General features: G+C 48.7%; 2 protein-coding genes across 15 annotated transcripts in view; one reads left to right on the top strand and one right to left on the bottom strand.

Moving 5' to 3' along the window:
- Positions 1-2165: 2165 nt before the first annotated feature.
- Positions 2166-11551, bottom strand: Stoml1 (stomatin like 1). Of its 4 annotated transcripts, XM_040274799.2 has the most exons (8): positions 11415-11542; positions 10869-11013; positions 9748-9854; positions 8295-8444; positions 7788-7991; positions 4303-4498; positions 3699-3914; positions 2166-3042 (listed from the first exon to the last, which is right to left on the bottom strand). In XM_040274799.2, the coding sequence occupies exons 2-8, from the start codon at positions 10948-10950 to the stop codon at positions 2849-2851; spliced, it is 1149 nt and encodes a 382-aa protein (XP_040130733.1). In that variant the 5' UTR covers positions 10951-11013; positions 11415-11542; the 3' UTR covers positions 2166-2848. The 4 variants fall into 4 exon arrangements, with proteins under 4 accessions (XP_040130733.1, XP_040130734.1, XP_005316835.2 ...); XM_040274800.2 differs by lacking the exon at positions 10869-11013 and having other exon boundaries at positions 11415-11551; XM_005316778.5 differs by lacking the exon at positions 10869-11013 and having other exon boundaries at positions 11293-11531.
- A 2128-nt stretch (positions 11552-13679) lies between these two features.
- Positions 13680-18991, top strand: part of Pml (PML nuclear body scaffold) — a 42696-nt gene continuing 37384 nt past the window's right edge. For 4 of the 11 annotated variants that reach the window (XM_040273977.2, XM_078049310.1, XM_021728229.3 and 1 more), the window contains exons 1-2: positions 13680-13946; positions 15657-16126. In XM_040273977.2, coding sequence (XP_040129911.2) covers positions 13818-13946; positions 15657-16126 — 599 coding nt within the window. In that variant the 5' untranslated portion in view covers positions 13680-13817. The remainder of the gene's footprint in view (positions 13947-15656; positions 16127-18991) is intronic. The other 7 variants (XM_013359723.4, XM_013359720.4, XM_013359716.4 and 4 more) reach the window with 2 other exon arrangements.

Genomic DNA, 18991 nt, shown 5'->3' with positions numbered 1-18991 from the left:
TATATGATGCTGAGGATCGAACCCGGGCCGCAGGCATGCCAGGCGAGCGCGCTACTGCTTGAGCCACATCCCCAGCCCCAGAGGGACAATTCTTTTAATTTTTGAATCATGTGAATGTGTTACCTATCCAAAATGAAAATACTTATTTAAAATTAACAAAGACTGGGGTTGTAGCTCAGAGGTAGAGCACTTGCCTGGCACGTGTGAGGCACTGGCTTCAATTCTCAGTACCATGTAAAAAATAAATAAATAAATAAAGATATTGGGTCCATCTACAACTAAAACCTTTTTTTTTCTTTTTAATTTATAAAATAAAATAAACATCAAAGCCAGGCCTGTTTATCCCAGGTACTGGGTAGGCTAAAGTAGGAGGACTGAAAGTTTAAGGTCAACCAGGGTAAGAGCCTAACTCCAAAAATAAAAAGGGCTGGGGATGCAGCTCAGTGGTAAAGTGCCCCTGGGGTCAATCCCCAGTGGTGCTAAAAATGAAAATAAAATAGCATATTATATGTTGGTACATTAACTAGAATATTGGATCATCATCCAAGTTATTTGAAGGAAAAGTATCAAGTGCCTAGTCCAGTATAGGGACATATTCAGCACATAAACAGGGTAATTACTGTTTCTATGCTTCCCCTACAAAGTCCCTGCACACAACCTCTCTTACTTTTGGTTTCAGTTCCCCAGAAGTGCCAGCCTGCTTTTTCCATCTGTGCTCTGCCAGGGACTTCCCCTCTGCAGGGTGAATTCCCCATCTCTTCTCAAGGTCCACATGGCAGCAGTCTCAGGCCTGGCCTCCTCAGGGAAGCCATTTAGGTGGCCTGGCCCTCCCTCACCTGTGGATTGCAAGGTGTGCTTGGTCCTCCTAGCCCAGGGGCCTTTGAACCTCAGGCTCCTGCTTCTATAATGCTGGCCTTGCCTCCTTTCACAGGGTGGAGCCGTGGCAGGTGGTGGCAGGCCTTGCTCTCCACCTAGACATCTAGAAAAGTTTCAGTTTCCCCTAAAATTTGTTGATCTTCCCACACCCATGGAGAAAACCTGAGGAGTTTCAGTTTCTCTCAAGTCATGATCTCATTTTCCTTGCTGCTCCCCCGGTCCCTGCCAAGAGATAGTGCCAGTTTCCATGGTGAAGATGCCTGGTACTCCCAGGGCACTTGCCATTACATGTGTAGCAGCCATGGAGACATCTGCGGGTGAATTGTGCTTAGTTGGAGCTCAGCAGTCCCAGCAGAAAGGTACAGCAGCACAGACAGTGGGGAATAGGCAGTAACAGTTGAAAGAGGGGAGACAGGCAGAGGCAGAGGAGCAGCCCTACTGGACTTCAGGGGCAGCAGTGTGGCCAGTGGGGACTTTGGAACCGAGTCCTAGGAGAGCCTTGGACAGGCCCACGAGAGGCCTCTAGGTGAGCAGAGAGGAGCAGCCAGGAGCAGCAGGCTGGGGCTGAGGAGGGTCCCGCAGCTGAGAACCAAGTTCCATGACTGCAGCTGTAAGGGACATGCTGGACTTGAAGAAGGCACCCCAGGCCAGGCAGAAGACCCGCCAAGGAAGTGTCTGGCACCAGCAGGGAGAGGGGCAAGCTGGATGGGCCCTGGTGCCAAAGAAAAGGGCCCTAAAGGAAAGGCCTGGTGCCAGAGGACAAGTTGAAGGCTGTTCCTCAAGGAGGCAGCTCTGGTTTTTGCAGTTTGGTTTTGGTTTTCCCCCTACAAGTCTGTCCAGGAAGCAAGATTTCTTAGCACTGGAGAGTCAGAGGCCCCTTCTCTGTGAGCTGGAGCACTGGAGCAGAAAGCTGGCTGGGCCAGGGCCAGGACTGGTTGCCTGTTTCCTTCTCTTCAGCAGAGAAGTTGGGCAGCAGTTGGCAGTGCCCCAACTCCCCTCTTGAATGTGATAAGCCCCTCACCTTGTCCTGTATCAAGTTAATGTTTGTAGAACCACGCCTCTCTTTCCTGATCAACCTGTATCCCCAAATATAAAGAACAGAAAGAAGCCCTGGGCCCCGCATATTGGGGCTTTGAGACTCAGGAGGAAGAACTACAGGTATATCCAGACGCTCTAAGTCAGCCTCCAGGGCCTAGGTCCTTCCTGGGCTGGTAGCAGAGGGGCATCACCTTGCAGCCCTCCTAGCCCACCCTATACCCCCATAGCCGCACTTCACTTCTTCTCTGCTCCACATTGGAAACACCACATTTATTTGTCAGAGTCTTTTAAACCTCTAGTAAGACATACAGGAACAGCAGGGCTCTCCTGCATGCTGCCCTGGCCCAGCTCATCAGGCATGCAGGATGGAGCTGGCAGATGAATCAAGGTGTCTTCAGGAGTGAGGCCATGGAAGCTACAGGCCCTGCAGTCCCATGCCCTCCCCCACCAGCTTGGCCTAGACTGCAATCAGGAAGGTGGGCCCAGCCCAGTCCTGTTGCAGGGGCCTCTTACAGGGAGTTGCCTTCCCTCCCCCTCCCCCACCCTCTTAGATCCCCTCAGCTTGTAGCCTGAGCCATGCACTTTGATCCTTCACACAGGTACCACACCAGCTGCCATCAGGCTGGTTCTGTGTGTCCTGCCTCTCCTGTCAGGTAGTCGGCTGGACAGGGCAGTCCTGGCTCTCCTGTCCTTACTCTGTGTAGCCAGCTCAGGGCTGGGCACTTGGTGCGGGCAAAGGCCTGTCAGATAACCACTGCAGGCAGGAACTCCCAGCTGCTGCTGGCCCCCAGCCTCCATCCATGGGCTCCTGGTTGGCCCTGAAACTCTTCAGGGCCTCAACTTTCTACAGTGCAGATCAACACCTCCTCCTTCAAGAAGCCCCCTAGCTTAGTGCCAGACTTGAGGCTGGGCAATGGATGGTCAGCCAGGGCTGCTACTTCAGGGCCCTTAGGACTGCCTCCAGCTTCATGGCCACTGCCAGGTCGCCCTTCACCTTCAGTCGCCCACTCATGTAGGCCCCCAGGGGCCGCAGCTCCCTGCACAACAGAGCCCGAAGGTCTGCCTCAGCCATCTCCACCACCACGTCGGGGACACCTTCAGGAACCCCATGTCCCACCCTGCCTCGCCCTGTAAGTGGAAAGAAAACTGAGCATTAGTAGGGATGTGGGAAGACAGCTATGGAAGGAAGAAGAAGTTAGCATGTCCCATTGGAAGGAGCAAAGAATACTGGTTAGGAGTTTAGGTTCTAGGGCTGGATCATAGTTCAGTGGTAAGAGCACCTGGTTAGCATGCACAAGGCCCTGGGCTCCATCCCCAGCACATGTGCACACAAACAGTTTGGGTTCTAATACCCTGGATTCTAATCCTATAGGCCACTTGGTGCCTCAGTGTGCAAGTCTGTGAAGGGGACAATGAGCCCTAAATCAAAGCTAATGGTGAGAAGTAGGTGACATAATGCACAAAAGTGCTCAGCACAGAGCCTGGCATGTGGCAGGCTTCCTGCCACATGAGGAGTTCACTCAGGGAGGTGACAGAACAGACTTACTTGGTATCAGCAGCCTGGCTGTCTCAATTGTCCTCCCACAGCAGAGAGAGCAAGGCCCAGAAAATTATTGTCTAGAAATGGTGTCAGAGCCCCTGACTGCCATGGATTCATCCCAAACTGGTGGCAGGAGTAGGAAGCCTTGCTCCTACAGGGTGTTTGGGAGCGGCCTAAAAAACAGCCATGGGATCAGGTGTATAAACAACTGGGTATGAGGGGGATGCGGGGAGGGCAGCTGCACCTGTGGTGAGATCCAGGAAGTAGATGCTCTGGGTGCCACTGGGAAGGATGACATTGAACTGGTAGCAGGCCCCAACCTGGCTGACCAGCACTTCAGACAGGAAAGGCTCCAGAGCAGTCAGCAGCCCCTCAGCCACAGGCTGCTTCAGGCCCTGAGATGCAGGTGGCTCCACTTCGCTCACCATCTCCAGGGTATCTGCTGGGGTGGCCAAAAGTGCTGGGGAGGGAGGCAGAGAGGCAGATCAGTGTGTTCCCAGGGACAGGTGGCCTCTGCCTCTTTTGGCTTCTGATCAACTTGCTTCCCTGCCAGGAGGCTGCCCCCAGGTTTCTACCCTAAACACCCAAATCCTGTTTCTTAGCTGTTCCAGCTGAGATCAGATGTGAAGCCCTCTTTCCAGCTACTGCTATCTCCTCTCACGGTGGCTGCCACAGACCTCTCCACACTCACACAACCTGGACTCTTCTCACTGCCCTAGCTTGGGTTGACCCTAGAATAAGCATGGGTCAAAAGACAGGCAGAGTGTGCACTGTGCTTGGAGCAAGTAGCGAAGTCAGCTCCATGCCAAACTGAACAGCACCTCCCTCCTGCTCCCCAGGTTCCTCACCTGGCCCAGCAGATGGAGTACCTCCTGCCACTGAGTTCATGCCCCCTCCCAGCAAGTGGAGGGCCAGCTGCTGGAGGGTGCTGTCCAGGCTGGACCCGGCTGGGCTGTCCTGGGGCTGCTGTAGCACGGCCTCCACTGCCAGCTCCACGCGGTCCACCTCTAGCCCCCAGGCCCTGGTCACATCGTTGATCTCCAGCTGAAGGACAGTAGGGAAGACATGGAATTCATGCAATAAACCTTTCCTGAGCACCTTCTTTGGGTGGGCCACTATGGCCACATGTGGACCTGGAGGTCCCACACCTGTCCTTAGGGAGCACAGGCAGGGGATGCTGACAGTCCAGCTGTGCAAGTGCTCAAACAAGGAGGAAGGAGGGCTGGCAGCAGGGAGAGTTGACACTGGCAGTGGGGGACTCTCCAGGTGGAGGACTTTCCAGGCAATAAGAACAGCATACGCAAAGCCCAAAGAGGAGAACCTGGAAGTCTGGGCACTTCAAGCAGCCAGAGTTCCAATTAGTCAGAACCTAAAGTGTGGGCTGGGGGACCAGAGACAGCTGAAGTCTCAGAGGCAGCCTCCTCCTACTCACTTGGATTTCTTCTGAGGCAACAAGGACATCAGAGAGGAGTTCACTCAGGGAGGTGACAGAACAGACTTACTTTTTGGAAACACCCTCCTGGCTGTTGTGTGGACACTGAATTGGATGGGCTGATGATGGAGGCTTGGGGACCAAATGGCACTGTTTCAAATTGCAGGAAGAAAGCAGACAGGTTTGGTGGAGGGAAGAAGGGTGAAGTGAAGCAGAGACTCACTGAGGGAGCACAACTCTGCCAACTGCCAAGCTGCAGCAGGCACGGGGCCATTTGGCTTATGGCTGCCTGGATGTGAAATGGCATAGAGGGCAGGGGAGGGGGAAACAGGCTTCTGGTGTGGTTTTCCTGGGCTCATGAATATGGCATTCACTTAGAGACTCACACAAACAGGATGTAGAGAGGTGTGTGTGATAAGTGCTCTTTTGTTTGTTTTTTAATTCTGAAAGTTTTGGGTGTCTGTGGGAGAGCAAGGGTCCCACAGGAAGTTGGATAAATGGGAGCAAGGTGCAGGAGAGTCAGACTGGACTGTGTGCCGTGAACAATAAGTGCCCAGAGGAAACAAGTCCTGGGTGGCTGACAGATGAGAAGGGGACAGTGCAGGAACCTGGACAATGAAAGTCAGGAGAACTAGCAAGGTCAAGGGGAGCAGAAGAGGAGGAGTCACACACACAAACACTGCCATCAGGTGAAGGAAGGGAAGGCTGAGAAGTGTCTGCTGGGCTGGGAAAAGGGAGGTCACCATGTCACCACAGCTATCTTAAGAGATTGGGAAAAGCCTGACTAAGGATGGGATGAGAGAAATGGGAGTCTTCCAGAAAGGAAGGGGAGAGAGGTAAGAGCTAGAGGTGAAGCAGGCAAAAGGAGAATGTTTCTGTGCATTAAAGAGGGAAGAAAGAATAAAGAGACAGTGAACCTGAGTGGAGGGAGAGAGGGAAGGAGAGAGAGGGGTAGTCCTGGAGAAGGTAGGGCCCAGAGCACTGTCCTATGAAGAGATGAGCCTCAAGAAGGGCATGCAGGCAAGAAATGAGTAAGGAAAAGCATGTAGAAGGGTGTGGAGGTTGAAGTTGGAGGCCAAAAGATTCCTGTCTGAGAGTTTGTTTTTCTTTTTTTCTTGCATGTAGAGGCAGGATCTGCTGCAGAGTGATGGGGTGGCCAGGCTGCAGAGAGGTGGAGCCACCTGAGAACACTAGCGGGTGAGCCACTGAGGAGGCGCCAACAAGTGAGGGGCAGTCTGCAATCCCTTCAGAGGAAAAGTGGGCAAAAAAGAAATGAGGTTGAAAATCCCTGCCTGAACCAGGGCTGGGGAGATTCTGCTTCAACCTCAGGTGCTGCCCTTGCTTTGCCAGGTGCCCACTGAGTATGGGCAATGGCCCTGAGTAACTCTCACATCACAGGATGGACTGCCCCTTTCACACCAGGGCAATTTTTAACAAGGTGGAGATCCACTTTTCTTTTCCTAAAGATAAATATAATGGAATATGGGTTTGATTTTTTTTGCTACTGGAAATTGAACTCAGGGGCACTCGATCACCAAGCCATAACCCCAGCCCTATTTTGTATTTTATTTAGAGACAGGGTCTTAGAGCCTTGCTTTTGCTGAGGCTGGCTTTGAACTCACAATCCTTCTGCCTCAGCCTCCTGAGGGTGTGAGGTTTTATGAATAAAAATGTTATCAACTTATTGTCTGAATTGTATTAGATCAAACACTCTGTTGAGGGTGGGGGATCAAGGGCTCTGGCTCTGGTCCAGCTCTTTGCGTGTAGGCAAGTGGGGAAGTAATGGGAATTGACCTCAGGGGTGCTCTTCTACTGAGCTACATCCCAGTACTTTTTATTTTTTGAGACAGAGTCTTACTAAGTTGCCCAGGCTGGCCTCAAACTTGCCATTCTCCTTCCTCAGCCTCTTTGGCTGCTGGGGTTACAGGTGTGTGCCATCATGCCCAGCCAGTTGTGGCTCTTAAAGGCAAGTTGAATCATTTCTGAGTCTGGGTTTCCACCCTCCAGTAATACTGGCCCTCTTGCTGCAAAAATGTGAAGATGAGATACTCTGGGGCAAGCACTGGGCTCTGTGAACCACGACAGACAGAGTATGTGAGGGCTATTGTTACAATCAGGAGTAACCTTCTGAGGAACTTCACCTAGCTGGCTGCTTGCTGACCTCCTTGATGGAATGAGCTGGGGATCTCCAGAACTGGCATTCATCCCACTCCCTCTTTGTCCTCTAATCCCATACCCCTGGTGGAGGGGAAAGAGGGAAAAGTTCTCTCATTTTCCTCCATGAGGACAAGCAAAAGGGAGGAAGCACAAGTTGAGTGTGGCTGTGAGAGACATGCCACTGCTCCTGCACTTATGTTTATCCTATCTTTTAGAACAAAGAATTTAAGGTGAATTCCATGTAGATCATTTTCATATACATGGAGAAAATCCAAGAAAAAGATCAAATGTCTCCATGTTTCTTTGTTCTGTTCCAATCGAGAAAAATCAGCCCACAAAAATGCATATGCTCCCTTATGAGCACAGAACTCTCATCAGGGGGTTGGGCTGGAAGGGTCCCCCTCCTATCACCCACCACCCACCCTGAGAGTTGGGCCCTGACTCCAACAGGAACTGGAGAGGGCCCTGAGGCCTCATGCTAATGTCAGAGCAATGAAAGACAGAACCTCAGCAGTCAGAGGCAGGGTCCTAGGAGTTCCTGCAGGGGTGCTTTCCTTTATTAGGACCAAGTGTGCCCAAGATTACTATGACTAGGCTACCTTCTATTCCTCAACTCAGATCACTGGATCAGCAGAGGTGATTACACTCTTGGCACAAAAGGTAAACTAAAGTTAGAACAAACTGGTGTTTGCTCAAAGTGACCAGGTGCCAGCTCTGAGCTCTACCTTGTGAGGAGCCGCCTACCAGGAGCTGATCGCTGATCTTGAGCTTCTCCATCTGGATCTCCCGCAGCGGCCTTCTGAGCAGGGCCTTGGTCATGGCATTCTGGGCTGTCATGCGCGTGGCTGTATTTAGGTCCTTTACAGTCATCACCGACAGCACTGGGTCCCAGATACGGAACTGGACATCAGCCCCCACAGACAGCACAGCCCCATCCTTAGAGGCCAACTGTTGGGAGTGGCCATGAGAGAGAAAGGATACTTAGGAGGCTGGGGCTACAAGGAGGTCATGCCCACTGGGACCACCCAATTTGACCCACCCACCTGGCAGATAACTCCTTAAAGGCAAAATGGTGTCCCCAAGTACATGGGATCAGATGTAAAGAGTGAGGATGCCCTCCTAGCTTTTACTTTGACTTCCTATTCTCTTCTCCCACTCTCCCAGAAGGCTATTTTCAGGCCAATGCCCTAGCACCCATAGAATACTCTCCACAAGGCCCTACTCTGTCTGTCCAACTGGGAAGTCTCTTACCTTGCAAGGAGGAACATTGAAGGCTCGTGTCCTCAGATCCACTCTCTGAAAGGAGTCAATGAAGGGCAGGAGCAGAACCATGCCAGGTCCCTGGGGGGTGCGGATCCGGCCCAGTCGAAACACAATCATCCGCTCATAGGTGGGCACAATCTATCCACAATGGTAAGGAAAAGAGTTGGAAGTGAGGGCTGACATTGTGGCTCAGTGGTAGAGTGCTTGCCTAGCATGCGTGAGGCACTGGGTTCGATCCTCAGCACCACATAAAAATAAAATAAAGGTACTGTGTTCACCTACAACTAAAAAATATATTTAAAAAAAAAAAGAGTTGGAAGTGGTCTGCCTAAGCTGGCCAGTGACATTTTCCCAGATCCCTCCTCTCCCCTCTCCCCTTTGCTCGGTCACAATCAATTATCCTTAACTGTTTTTAGATAAGAAAACCAAGGCTCAGAGAGGTCAGGCTCAGAGAGGTACTCAGAAATTACATAGCACCTGAGTGAAATAGGCTCTATTTGAATGCAGTTCTGAATGACTCCAAAGGTCATATGTCTTAATCACCGCACTGTACTAACTTGATTTTTTTAAAAGTAGTTTTTAGTTGTATATAGACACAATATCTTTATTTATTTTTATGTGGTGCTGAGGATTGAACTTAGTGCCTCCCACATGCCAGGCAAACACGCTACCAGCCCCTAACTTTTTAGGGAAACTTCACCTTTGTTGTCTAAAGCTAGACATGACTCACATCAGGAAACTGTCTGCCCTTGGATTAGCTGGGGGAAAGGCTGAGCTGTTGTAACAGCAAACAAAAGGCTTTGCCAACTTTAGGTTGGCAAAGAATCCTAAAGATGTTGAAGAAATTGAGAACTGAAGACCCAGAAATACACAGTAATTTGTCCAAAGCCACACAGTATTTATTTCAGTGGCATTTCAGAACTAGGATCTAGGATCATCAAAGAACTCCCTTTCAGATCACACAAACCTAGAGTCTTTCTAGAAAAGGTGACTATTGTCTTGGGCCACACAAAGAGGAGGGCCTGACAGGGCTTCCACCTTCACCACAGCTTGCAGGTATAGATCTATTACTTATCCTTTTTCCATCTATACCACCACTTGTTGAAAATGAGGCCTGGCTTCCTACTGCAAATTGCCTGCTGGGCCAGGTTGGGTGTTTTATTTCTAATTTGACCTAGCCCAAAGGAAGGATGATCTGCCCAAGATATCTGTCCAGATCCCAGGAATCAGAAATTTGGGAAGACTTCCTAATGGTTCTACTCCTTACTGATTCCCATGATGACAAGTCTGGGCCTCAGTTTTCTCATATTAAAGATGGAAAGAAAATTCTTGCCTTGCCCCTTTCATAGAGTTGTGATAACAGAATATGGAGAATTCATTCATCAATGCCAAAAACTTCAATATGACCCAACCACTCTAGGACTGACCCAGCCAGTCTTACCTTCAGGGCAAACCAGCCAGAAATGGGGAAGGTGATCAGCAGCAGCAAGAACCCCAAGAAACTGATGAGGCCATGGCAGAGGCAGGAGGGCCAGCTTTGGGGTATATCTGGGGGCAAGAGAGAACAGGCAATCAAGGAACACCAGATGGCCTGGCAGGACAGCTGTGTACAAGGAGTTTGGTCAGGTGTACCCTTTGCCCACTTTACCTTTCTCACAGTTCTCAATCATATCTTTGGACACATGCTCATTCCCTCCTCCCATACATCAAAACTAATCTATCCCAAGTACAACCCTCACAGTATTCTTTGCTAGGCAAGTCTCTGAACCTGAGAATCCAATGCTGTCCTTACTGTACTGAGCAGGAATCAATCCCTTGTCTAATTTATACTGCCTACTCATGCCTGTCATGGAGCCAGGAGTACCTGGGCATCTTTAAATGTGTGCTGGCTTGAGCTGAATGCTGTAGGCAAAGCACATTCCTCCTCTACCAAATGCCCCAGAAGACCGCTTTCAAGGGATTCTTATGGAAACAATGCCTTAGCCTATAGGGATAGGGATACAGCATTAATTTCTCATTAATAGGAGCCTGAGATGGGGATAAAATTTTCTTTTCTACTCTTCACTCCATTTTAATGCCCTAAGAACCATCAAAAATGCATATTTCAATTCAAGCAGTTTGATGGTGGTGGTGGTTGGGGTGTGGAGGGGGCAGGTAGGAAGATGAGGCACATCCAAACTAAAGAGAGAACCAGGTGTCCAGGATGACAGAGAAAGCCCTAGAATTTGGGATGAGCTTATTCTCTGCTCCTCTTCTTCCAATCCTGGACAGGAAGCAGAAAGGAACCTCGGTTCCATCTTTCATGAAGCTCATGTCTGCTGGGTTTCCCAAGCCCCAGGACACCAAGGTTCCACTTCCTGCCTGACCCACTCTGACCCACTGTGACCTCTGCAGGAAAGAAATCCTTGGACAGGAGCAGCTGTCAGTACAGAAGGGTCAGGGAGGCACCAAACCTCCAAGGTCAGGCTGAGAAGTATGGGATCTGGCCTGTGGCCAAAGGAACCACAGAGAGCTTTGGAGCAAGACAGGGCGAGGACAGACAATGGATTGCTGAAGGCCTGCCTTTTTGTTCTGTGTATCTTCTCCAGCTACAAAGGAGATGGCAGGTCCCTGGGTTTCTACCCTGGGGTGAATATTCTTCCATTTCTCCACAGGCGCCTGTAGGTTGCTGATGACCTATGCATAATCGGAACTTGAAACCTCTGTCCTGATAAAAGCCGAGGAGAAATGTCATGCGGTTAATTTCGGGAAGATGGAAGCTACGCTGGCTCTAAGGCTGCAGTGCCAGGCCCCTAGGGAGAGCAGATCAGCAGAAACACCCCAGCGCCGGGCCCAGCCCCCTCTCCACTTTGCAAGTCGTTCCCCTTCTCGGTCCCTCCTCTGAGGGTGTGAGGCCGGCCGACTCCTTAGGGGCAGAGGGTTCCGGCCTGTGGGTACTGGCCAGTCTTCCCCTCTCCCAGGTTCGCCGTCCTGGGCGACCACTCACCGGACCCCGGCCCCACGCCGCCCCGCTCTGGGGACAAGCAGCCCTTCTGCGAGCCCAGAAAGCTGAAGCTCGACTGCTGGAAGCGGTCAAAATCCCCCAAGGGCAGCGCCCGGTACCCGGACCTGCCGAGCATGATTCCTGACGGGGACACACCCCCGCGCCTCTGCGCGGCCACAACCTCTGCCGGCCGCCGCTTCCGGCTTCCCCGGCGTCGCCAAGGGCGGCGGCTGGGCACAGGAGCAGGAGGCCGACCCGGATCCGCGCCCGCTGTAGCATGGCGACCCCTGCGGTGGGAGGACCGATCTGCGGCCGCAGGCGTCGGGGCGTGGCCTGATTTCTTGGCAGCCCGCCGGGTCATTGCCACCTCCTCCCAGATCTTACCTGAACTTAGAAATGGAGGAGGGAAGTTGGGCTTCATAAGAGGACATTCAGGAGCCAAATCTCCAGAACAAAGGAAATGCTGTTTTCAGCCTTCTCAACACTCTCTGTCCAAACTCACGCAGGGAGCGAGGTCTTAATAGACTTAGGGTTTCTCTAGAACATACATCACAAAATAATTGCTCTCTGTCCCCACAGCTCAGCAAGCAGGGCCTGTCCCAGAACAGATCTCAGTACATATTGTTGAATGATGGTGTAACCTGGTCACTATGGACAGAGTGGAGCGGGAAGGGGTGAACTTTGACACCAAAAGAACAATTTCATGTGCAGACACAGGGTGCAGAGTAGAAGGAAAGGATGGACTAAAGCTAACAGAACAGAGTCACCAGAACATCACAGCACAGCCCTTGATCCAGTCACCAAAGAACTTGCCTCTCTAATTTACATTAACCCAAATGTAAATAGCAAATTTATTCCGAAAAGTGTTAACTTCCAACAGGATGTTGGGGCAGGCTGGGAGCAGGTTACCTTCCAAAACAGCCCCAACAGATTTGGAGATAGCCCATCCCAGAGAAGTGATAAGCCCATCCCAAAAAGTGATAATTAAGTCCTTCCTGCCCAGATTACTTGTTTGGCCCACCTGTGTCCCACCGATCTGGCCTTCCAACCTACATTCCATCACCAAAACTATAAAAGGGGAGACAACCGCACTTCCACGGATTCCACCTCTTGGGTCCCCTTCTTCCTCCGGGAGAAGTCTTTTCTGCTGTCCTTTAATAAACTTCTAATTTCTACTCTGACCTTGCCTCGGTGTGCTTCTTTGGTGTTATTCTTCAACATTGGGGAAGCAAGGACTCGTCACCGGTCAACAGCGGTAACACTAGCAGCCACCAGTCAGCATGAGACAGGGAAATATCTGGGATGCCAGGTGACCCTCCCAGTAGTTTATTGTGTTGGGAAACCTTGTAGTTCAGCATGAACACCCCTCTTGGCTTAAACCAATCAGTTCAAACAAATCCCCCTCTTGTAGTAACCAATCACCCCTACCCAACTTGTTCCTGCCAGTGAATGTGCTAATCATGTTTTAGAGTTGTTGTTTGATTTTCCCGGGTGTGTGATGATTTGCTAAGAGATGCTATGATGTATGTGGGGGTCCCTGCCTTCTCCAAAGAATGTATAAAACTGCTGCAAACCCTGGGCACGGGGCCTCTCAGCGTCACCAGTTGCTGTGTGTGTGCTCACACGCGGAGGCCCGAGCTAGCTCGCAATAAACACCTCTTTGCTGCTTACATCCATCTTGGGTCTCTGGTGGTCTTTTGGGGATCCCGAATTCGAGCATAACACCCCTCTCCTAGGATGGTCCAACTAGGTTGTCAGAGAGACTGTCCTAACACACACTGCTGATGGTGAGATTCCTGGGTTCCAAACCCTTCACAAACTTCCTTCACCTACAAAACTGGTCCAGTCTCCTTAGTACACTCCTCATGAGTTCCCTTTTAAATCTGAAAGTGGCCCAAACTACCTCGCCAACAGGCTCTCCTGTTTCAAACCTCCATACCTTTTGCCCAGCTGTTTAGTGTTCCCCACCCCTCTCCAGCCCCGCCAGCCCCGCCCAGTCCCTTCATCCTTGTTGAATTCCCGCTGCTTGCTCAAATCCCAAATGAGTAATCTCCTTTCCAGCCAGTCCCCATACTACGCGACAGTCTCCTTTTGGGGGCTGGTTCTTCTACTAGATCTGGGGTTCTTTGAAGCAAGGGCCGTGTGTGGTTCATCTCCGGATCCCAGGGCTCCAGGTACCAGCTAGGGTGGGCACAAAGCTAGGTCCAAGGTGAGATGTATGAATGACTCAAAGCCTCTCTGGCGGAATGCTCAGCCTCGCTTTCTCTAACGGAGCTCAGCCACGCCTCCCCTGCTCTCCTCCCAGCTCCGCTCCAGTCTTCAAAACCCACAGCCCGCCTCTCGGCGCCTAGGCCCGCCCCAGCCCTGTCTCACTTCCTCTCCGGAGGCGGGCCCTCGGCCGGTACCTCCCTTTTGGAGACTGTCCGGGAGACCGCCTTCTGACTGACGCCACGAGTTGGGTTTCTTCTCCCGCCTTCCAAGATCCAAAAGGAGGATCCAAACGGAGAATCGAAACTGCGCTGGGCTGTATGCAGCAGGAACCTGCAGCCGCCGGATCTCCTGGCCTCCAGCAGGACCCTGTCCTGCCTCATACGCCCACCATGCCTCCCCCGGAGTCCCCCTCCGAAGGCCACCAGCCCAGCCACAGCCCAGCAGAGGTATTAATGGGTTTGGGGATGAAGGGGTTTAGGCTTTGTTGGTTTGCTGTGGTGGGAGAGTTGCGAAGAGTAATGAAGATCGAGGCCAGGTATCTTAAAGAGTGATACTAAGAGCGAAGGCCAGACATCAGGGTCCTGACCCTCTTGGCTGGGGTAGCCAAAGGGCCTGATAGAGTAGGAAGGGGAACCAAGATGAGCTGGGGGGACTGCTTTGGACTGTGGTTCTCCACTGAACAGTTTGGGAAATGGGATGGGTCAGTAGCAGCTGTCTGCTCTTTCCACTTACCCTGGAGCCTTGCCTTTTCCCAGATGATGGACCCCAGGTTAGGGAGAATACAGGTAGTAGCCCTATTGCACTGACCTGGAGCTAGAGGCATGCCCCAGGCACGGCAAAACCACAACACCCAAGTTTCCAGATCAGAAATGAAGAACTGTAACCCAGAAGGGAGAGGTTTCCGTGGCCAAGGCCTAGCTCCAGCTCATGTGGTTTCTTCTTAAGGAAGTCTCCCAGTCTTTCTTTCAGAACACCCTTCCTGGCCACCTCTGACCCACAAGTGAGTTTGTTAAGTCCTTCTTCTGCAAGTTTTGCCTTAGCCTTCTCCTGGAGACCCTCACCTTCACCCCCAAAGGAACTACTTGGCACCTTGTTGTATGTTTTTCCGGGCCCTTTTGCTCCCCTTCATGAGAGCACAAATAACATCATATTGCTATAACTTTTATTATTAGCATTTTAAAACTAAGAATAACATTACTTAACAATACTGGTTAAAATTTATGTGCCAAGTACTGTATTGAGAGCACTTTTGTGGGACTTTTGTGTATGTGTGTGTGTGTGGTGAACTACACATACCATAAAAGTTACCATATTAACCATTTCTAACTGTATAATTCTGTGACATTAAGTTCATTAATAATGTTGTGTAACCATCACCACCATCTATTTCCAGAACTTTTTCATCACCTCATAAACCTGTACCATTTAAGCAATAGCTCCTTTGTTCGCTGATAATTTCTAATTTACTTTTTGTCTCTATGAACTCGACTATTTTGGATATTTTATATAAGTGGAATCTATCAGTATTTCTCCTTTTGTGTCTGGCATTTCACTTAGCATAATGCCTTCAGGGTTCAGGTATCAGAATTTCATTCCTTTTTAAGGCTGACTAATATTCCATTATTGTATGTGTAGACCACATTTACTTTATTCATTCATCTATTGATGAACACTTGGGTTGTTTCCTCTTGGATATTGTGACTAATGCTGCTATGTACATTAGTGTACAAATATCTGTTTGAATCATTGTTTTTAGGTCTTTTTCAAGTATATATCTAGGAGTGGAATTGCTGGGTCATATAATAGTTCTAAGATTAACTTTTTGAGCCTCCTCACAAACTGTGTTAATGAGATTGGTGTTTAGTATATTCACCTTCTCAACTGAGTTCATTGCAGGCAAGGATGTATCCTATGCATTTTTATATCCCTGGGCCTAATACTCTGTCTGATGGGAAAGTAGATTGTATGATGAGATTAAGAAGGCATGAATAAATGGGGGAATTGGGGGCCTGATAGGCCAGGATTTTGCATCATTAAATGACTGCCTGGAATGGAATGTGAGCTCTTACTCTTGACTTCCAATTGAATGGGCTGGTGGCCAATGGGTGGGGACTCCTGGGACTTCTAGCCTCACCTCCCTTTCTTTGGTTCTCCAGCAATCCATGGAAGAGGAGTTCCAGTTCCTGCACTGCCAGGGATGCCAGGCACCAGCCAAGTGCCCCAAGCTGCTGCCTTGCCTGCATACCTTGTGCTCAGGATGCCTGGAGGCTCCGGGCCTGCAGTGCCCCATCTGCCAGGCGCCCCGACCCCAGGGCGAAGATGACTCCCCGCCTTTGGATAACATATTCTTCGAGAGCTTACAGCGGCGCCTGTCCGTGTACCGGCAGATCCTGGATGCGCAGGCGGCTTGCACCCGCTGCAGAGAACCGGCTGACTTCTGGTGCTTTGAGTGTGAGCAGCTCCTCTGCTCCAAATGCTTTGAGGCGCACCAGTGGTTCCTCAAGCATGAGGCACGTCCCCTGGCCGAGCTCCGCAGCCAGTCAGCTCGTGAGTTCCTGGATGGCACCCGCAAGTCCAACAACATCTTCTGCTCCAACCCCAACCACCGCACCCCTGCGCTGACTAGGTGAGTGTACAGCCCTGGGTGGGTGGCCCCACGGGTAGGCGCTGGGGAGAGCAAAGAAGAAAAAAGTCACACAGAGGCAGACAAGGAGTCACACAGAGGCAGACAAGGAGCTTTTAGGGCTTCACAGCTTAAAATGTGGTCAGAGGACCCGCAGCCTCTGTGGCAATGACCTCAGTTTGTGCTATAAGTCCCCACGTGGATGAATAGTGTAATTTCTAGAAGTGCCACTGCTGGGCGAAGAAGCGTGAACATTTTACGTTTTGATATATATTACCAAACTGCCCTTTAGAAAATCTTATAGTGGTCTTTTTCCTAAGTGCCAACAGGGAATCTCAGGCGGATTTCTAGGATTAGACACAGGTATTTGTTTCTATCTGAAAAGTCCAAATCCTAAGGCTTGGCGGTGCTCTCTAGGAAAGTATATATGAAAAGAAAACCAAACAAAATTCCCCAAATCCGCTTATAATTATTGTCATTAAACAGCAGATGTTCATTTCATTTTTAAATAGGTAATACATTTATATGGTTCACAAATAATTTACACAGTCTCCATTCTATTCCTATCTGCCTAATTTCCACCTCTTCTCCCTCCCTCTGGTTGTGAGTAGTCCTTGTTACTAGTTTTGAATGTTTCTTTGCAGTTTCTTTGTGAACATATGTATAGATAGGATAGTCTTATAAGGTCTTGTTTCCCTCTCTTTTAGCCAATAAGGTAGCATACAAAACTGAACTTTTGACCAAATAGATTGATATATAAGGCTCTTCCTAATACATACTGTATAGTTCTTGGAGATCCATGTGCAAAGGGAAGTTATTCCTTGTTCATTCTGACATATTGAAAACGACTGTACTTTCCTGATAAACTGCCTTACGGCAGAGCCCTCCCTGTTCCTCTTTCCTCAACAGCTTATAGTAATAATTTGCATTTCTTTTGCTGATTGTTAAGGTCCAATGGCTGTTTTAGCTACTGGGTTTCTCTGTGGGTTTCCTCAGGTACCTCCCTTTAGTTCTTAAATAAGCAACTTTGTGAGTTGTTTATTTAGATCCTTTGCCTGTCCCGCACCTTGGAGGAATTATTCCCTTTATTTGTGTAAGAAGTTATTACAATGCAAATATGTTTTCTCGGCATTGACCTTTGTCATTTCACTTAGCACGCAGCATAGTGTTTCACATAGGTCTTTAGTATTATGTAGTCAAATCTGTCCATTTCTTTCTTTATGATACAGTGGCTTTTATGCATCCCAGGAAAGAGTTGTCCCCCCCCATGCCAATGTTAAAAATGTTCTCCTATATTCTATTTCAATAATTTCATATTTTAGGTGCTGTGGGGGTGTACCTCAGTGCCCCAGCACCACACACACACACACACACACACACACACACACAAATAAATAAATAATAATTTAATGGCTTTGTTTTTATAATTCAATCTTTAATTTATATGGAATTTGTTTCTGTGCACGGTATAAGAATTATTGCTTTGTTTTTCTCTCCAAATGGATTTTTTTTTTTAAATCAGGGATTGAACCCAGGCATGCCTAACCCCAGCCCTTTTTATATTTTATTTTGAGACAGGGTCTTGCTAAGTTGCTTAGGGTCTGGCTGAGTTACTGAGACCAACTGAACTTGCAATCCTCCTGCCTCAGTCTCCTGAGTCACTGGGATTACAGGCCTGTAGTAGCCTAGCTTCAAATGGAAAAACAGTTCTCTCCACTGCATTTATCAGATACTCACTGTGCCCTCATCTGAAATGCCCTTTATTTATTTTTTATTTTTTATTTTATTTTATTTTTTTATATGGTGCTGGGGATCGAACCCAGTGCCTCACGCATGCTAGGTAAGCACTCTACCACTGAGCCACAACCCCATCCCCTAAAATGCCCTTTTAAATCTTTTTTTTTTTTTTTTTTTTAGTTGTAGTTGGACACAATGCCTTTGTTTTATTTATTCATTTTTATGTGGTGCTGAGGATTGAACCCAGGGCCTTGTAACAACACCTAGGTGAGCCCTCTACTGCTGAGCCACAACCCCAGCCCCCTTTTAAATCTTATACTAAATGCTTATGTAGTCATGAGTGTGTTGTAAATCTCTGTCCTATGCCAATGATCTAACTGACTCTGTTCTTTTTTTTTTGCTTTTTCCCATTCTTCAAAACTTATTTTCCTTTTACAGTTTATACAGTTTCAAAACTTACATGTTCATTGGGATTTCAATTGAAATTGCATTAAATCTGGGGATAATTGGCCTTATCCCAGATTATTTCTTTTGGATTTTATAGTTTTATTAGCATAGGTCTTGAATTTACAATTTGTAATACTCAATAATGAGATCTTTTTACATTACAATTTATAACTGATTATGATTAGTCCTCACTAATCTTAATTTATGTAAATTAATATCATATTAAGCCATCTATCAAGTTCTCTTATTATCTCTGTTAAGTTTTTCAGTTGATTTGCTTGGATTTTCTAGGTTAACAAATCTGAAAATGGTAGGGCTTTTCATTTTCTGGATACTCGTACATGTTGCCACTTTTTATAGCTTTGTTTCATTGTCCAGAACCACCAGAACAATATTGCATAATAGTGATTAGAAAAGGCAACTTGATCTTGTTCCTATCTTTAAAGAGAAAGTTTCTAATATTTTCTTGTTAAGTATGATGTTTATTGTTGACTTCCTTAGGTAATTTCTTAAAATCACATTAAGAAATTTATTTTTTGTACTTGGTTTACCAAGAATTTTGTTGTTACTATTCTTTTGTTTTTGTTACTGTTGTTTTGCAGGCTGGGGATCAAACCCAGGGCCTGACACTCCCTAGGCAAATGTTCTGTCACTGAGACAGGTTCTAAGCCCCAATATTGTTTC

The sequence above is a fragment of the Ictidomys tridecemlineatus genome, chromosome 5 (assembly GCF_052094955.1).
Source record: "Ictidomys tridecemlineatus isolate mIctTri1 chromosome 5, mIctTri1.hap1, whole genome shotgun sequence".
NCBI classification, from domain to species: Eukaryota; Metazoa; Chordata; class Mammalia; order Rodentia; family Sciuridae; genus Ictidomys; species Ictidomys tridecemlineatus.
This window is presented reverse-complemented; position numbering and strand designations above follow the sequence as displayed.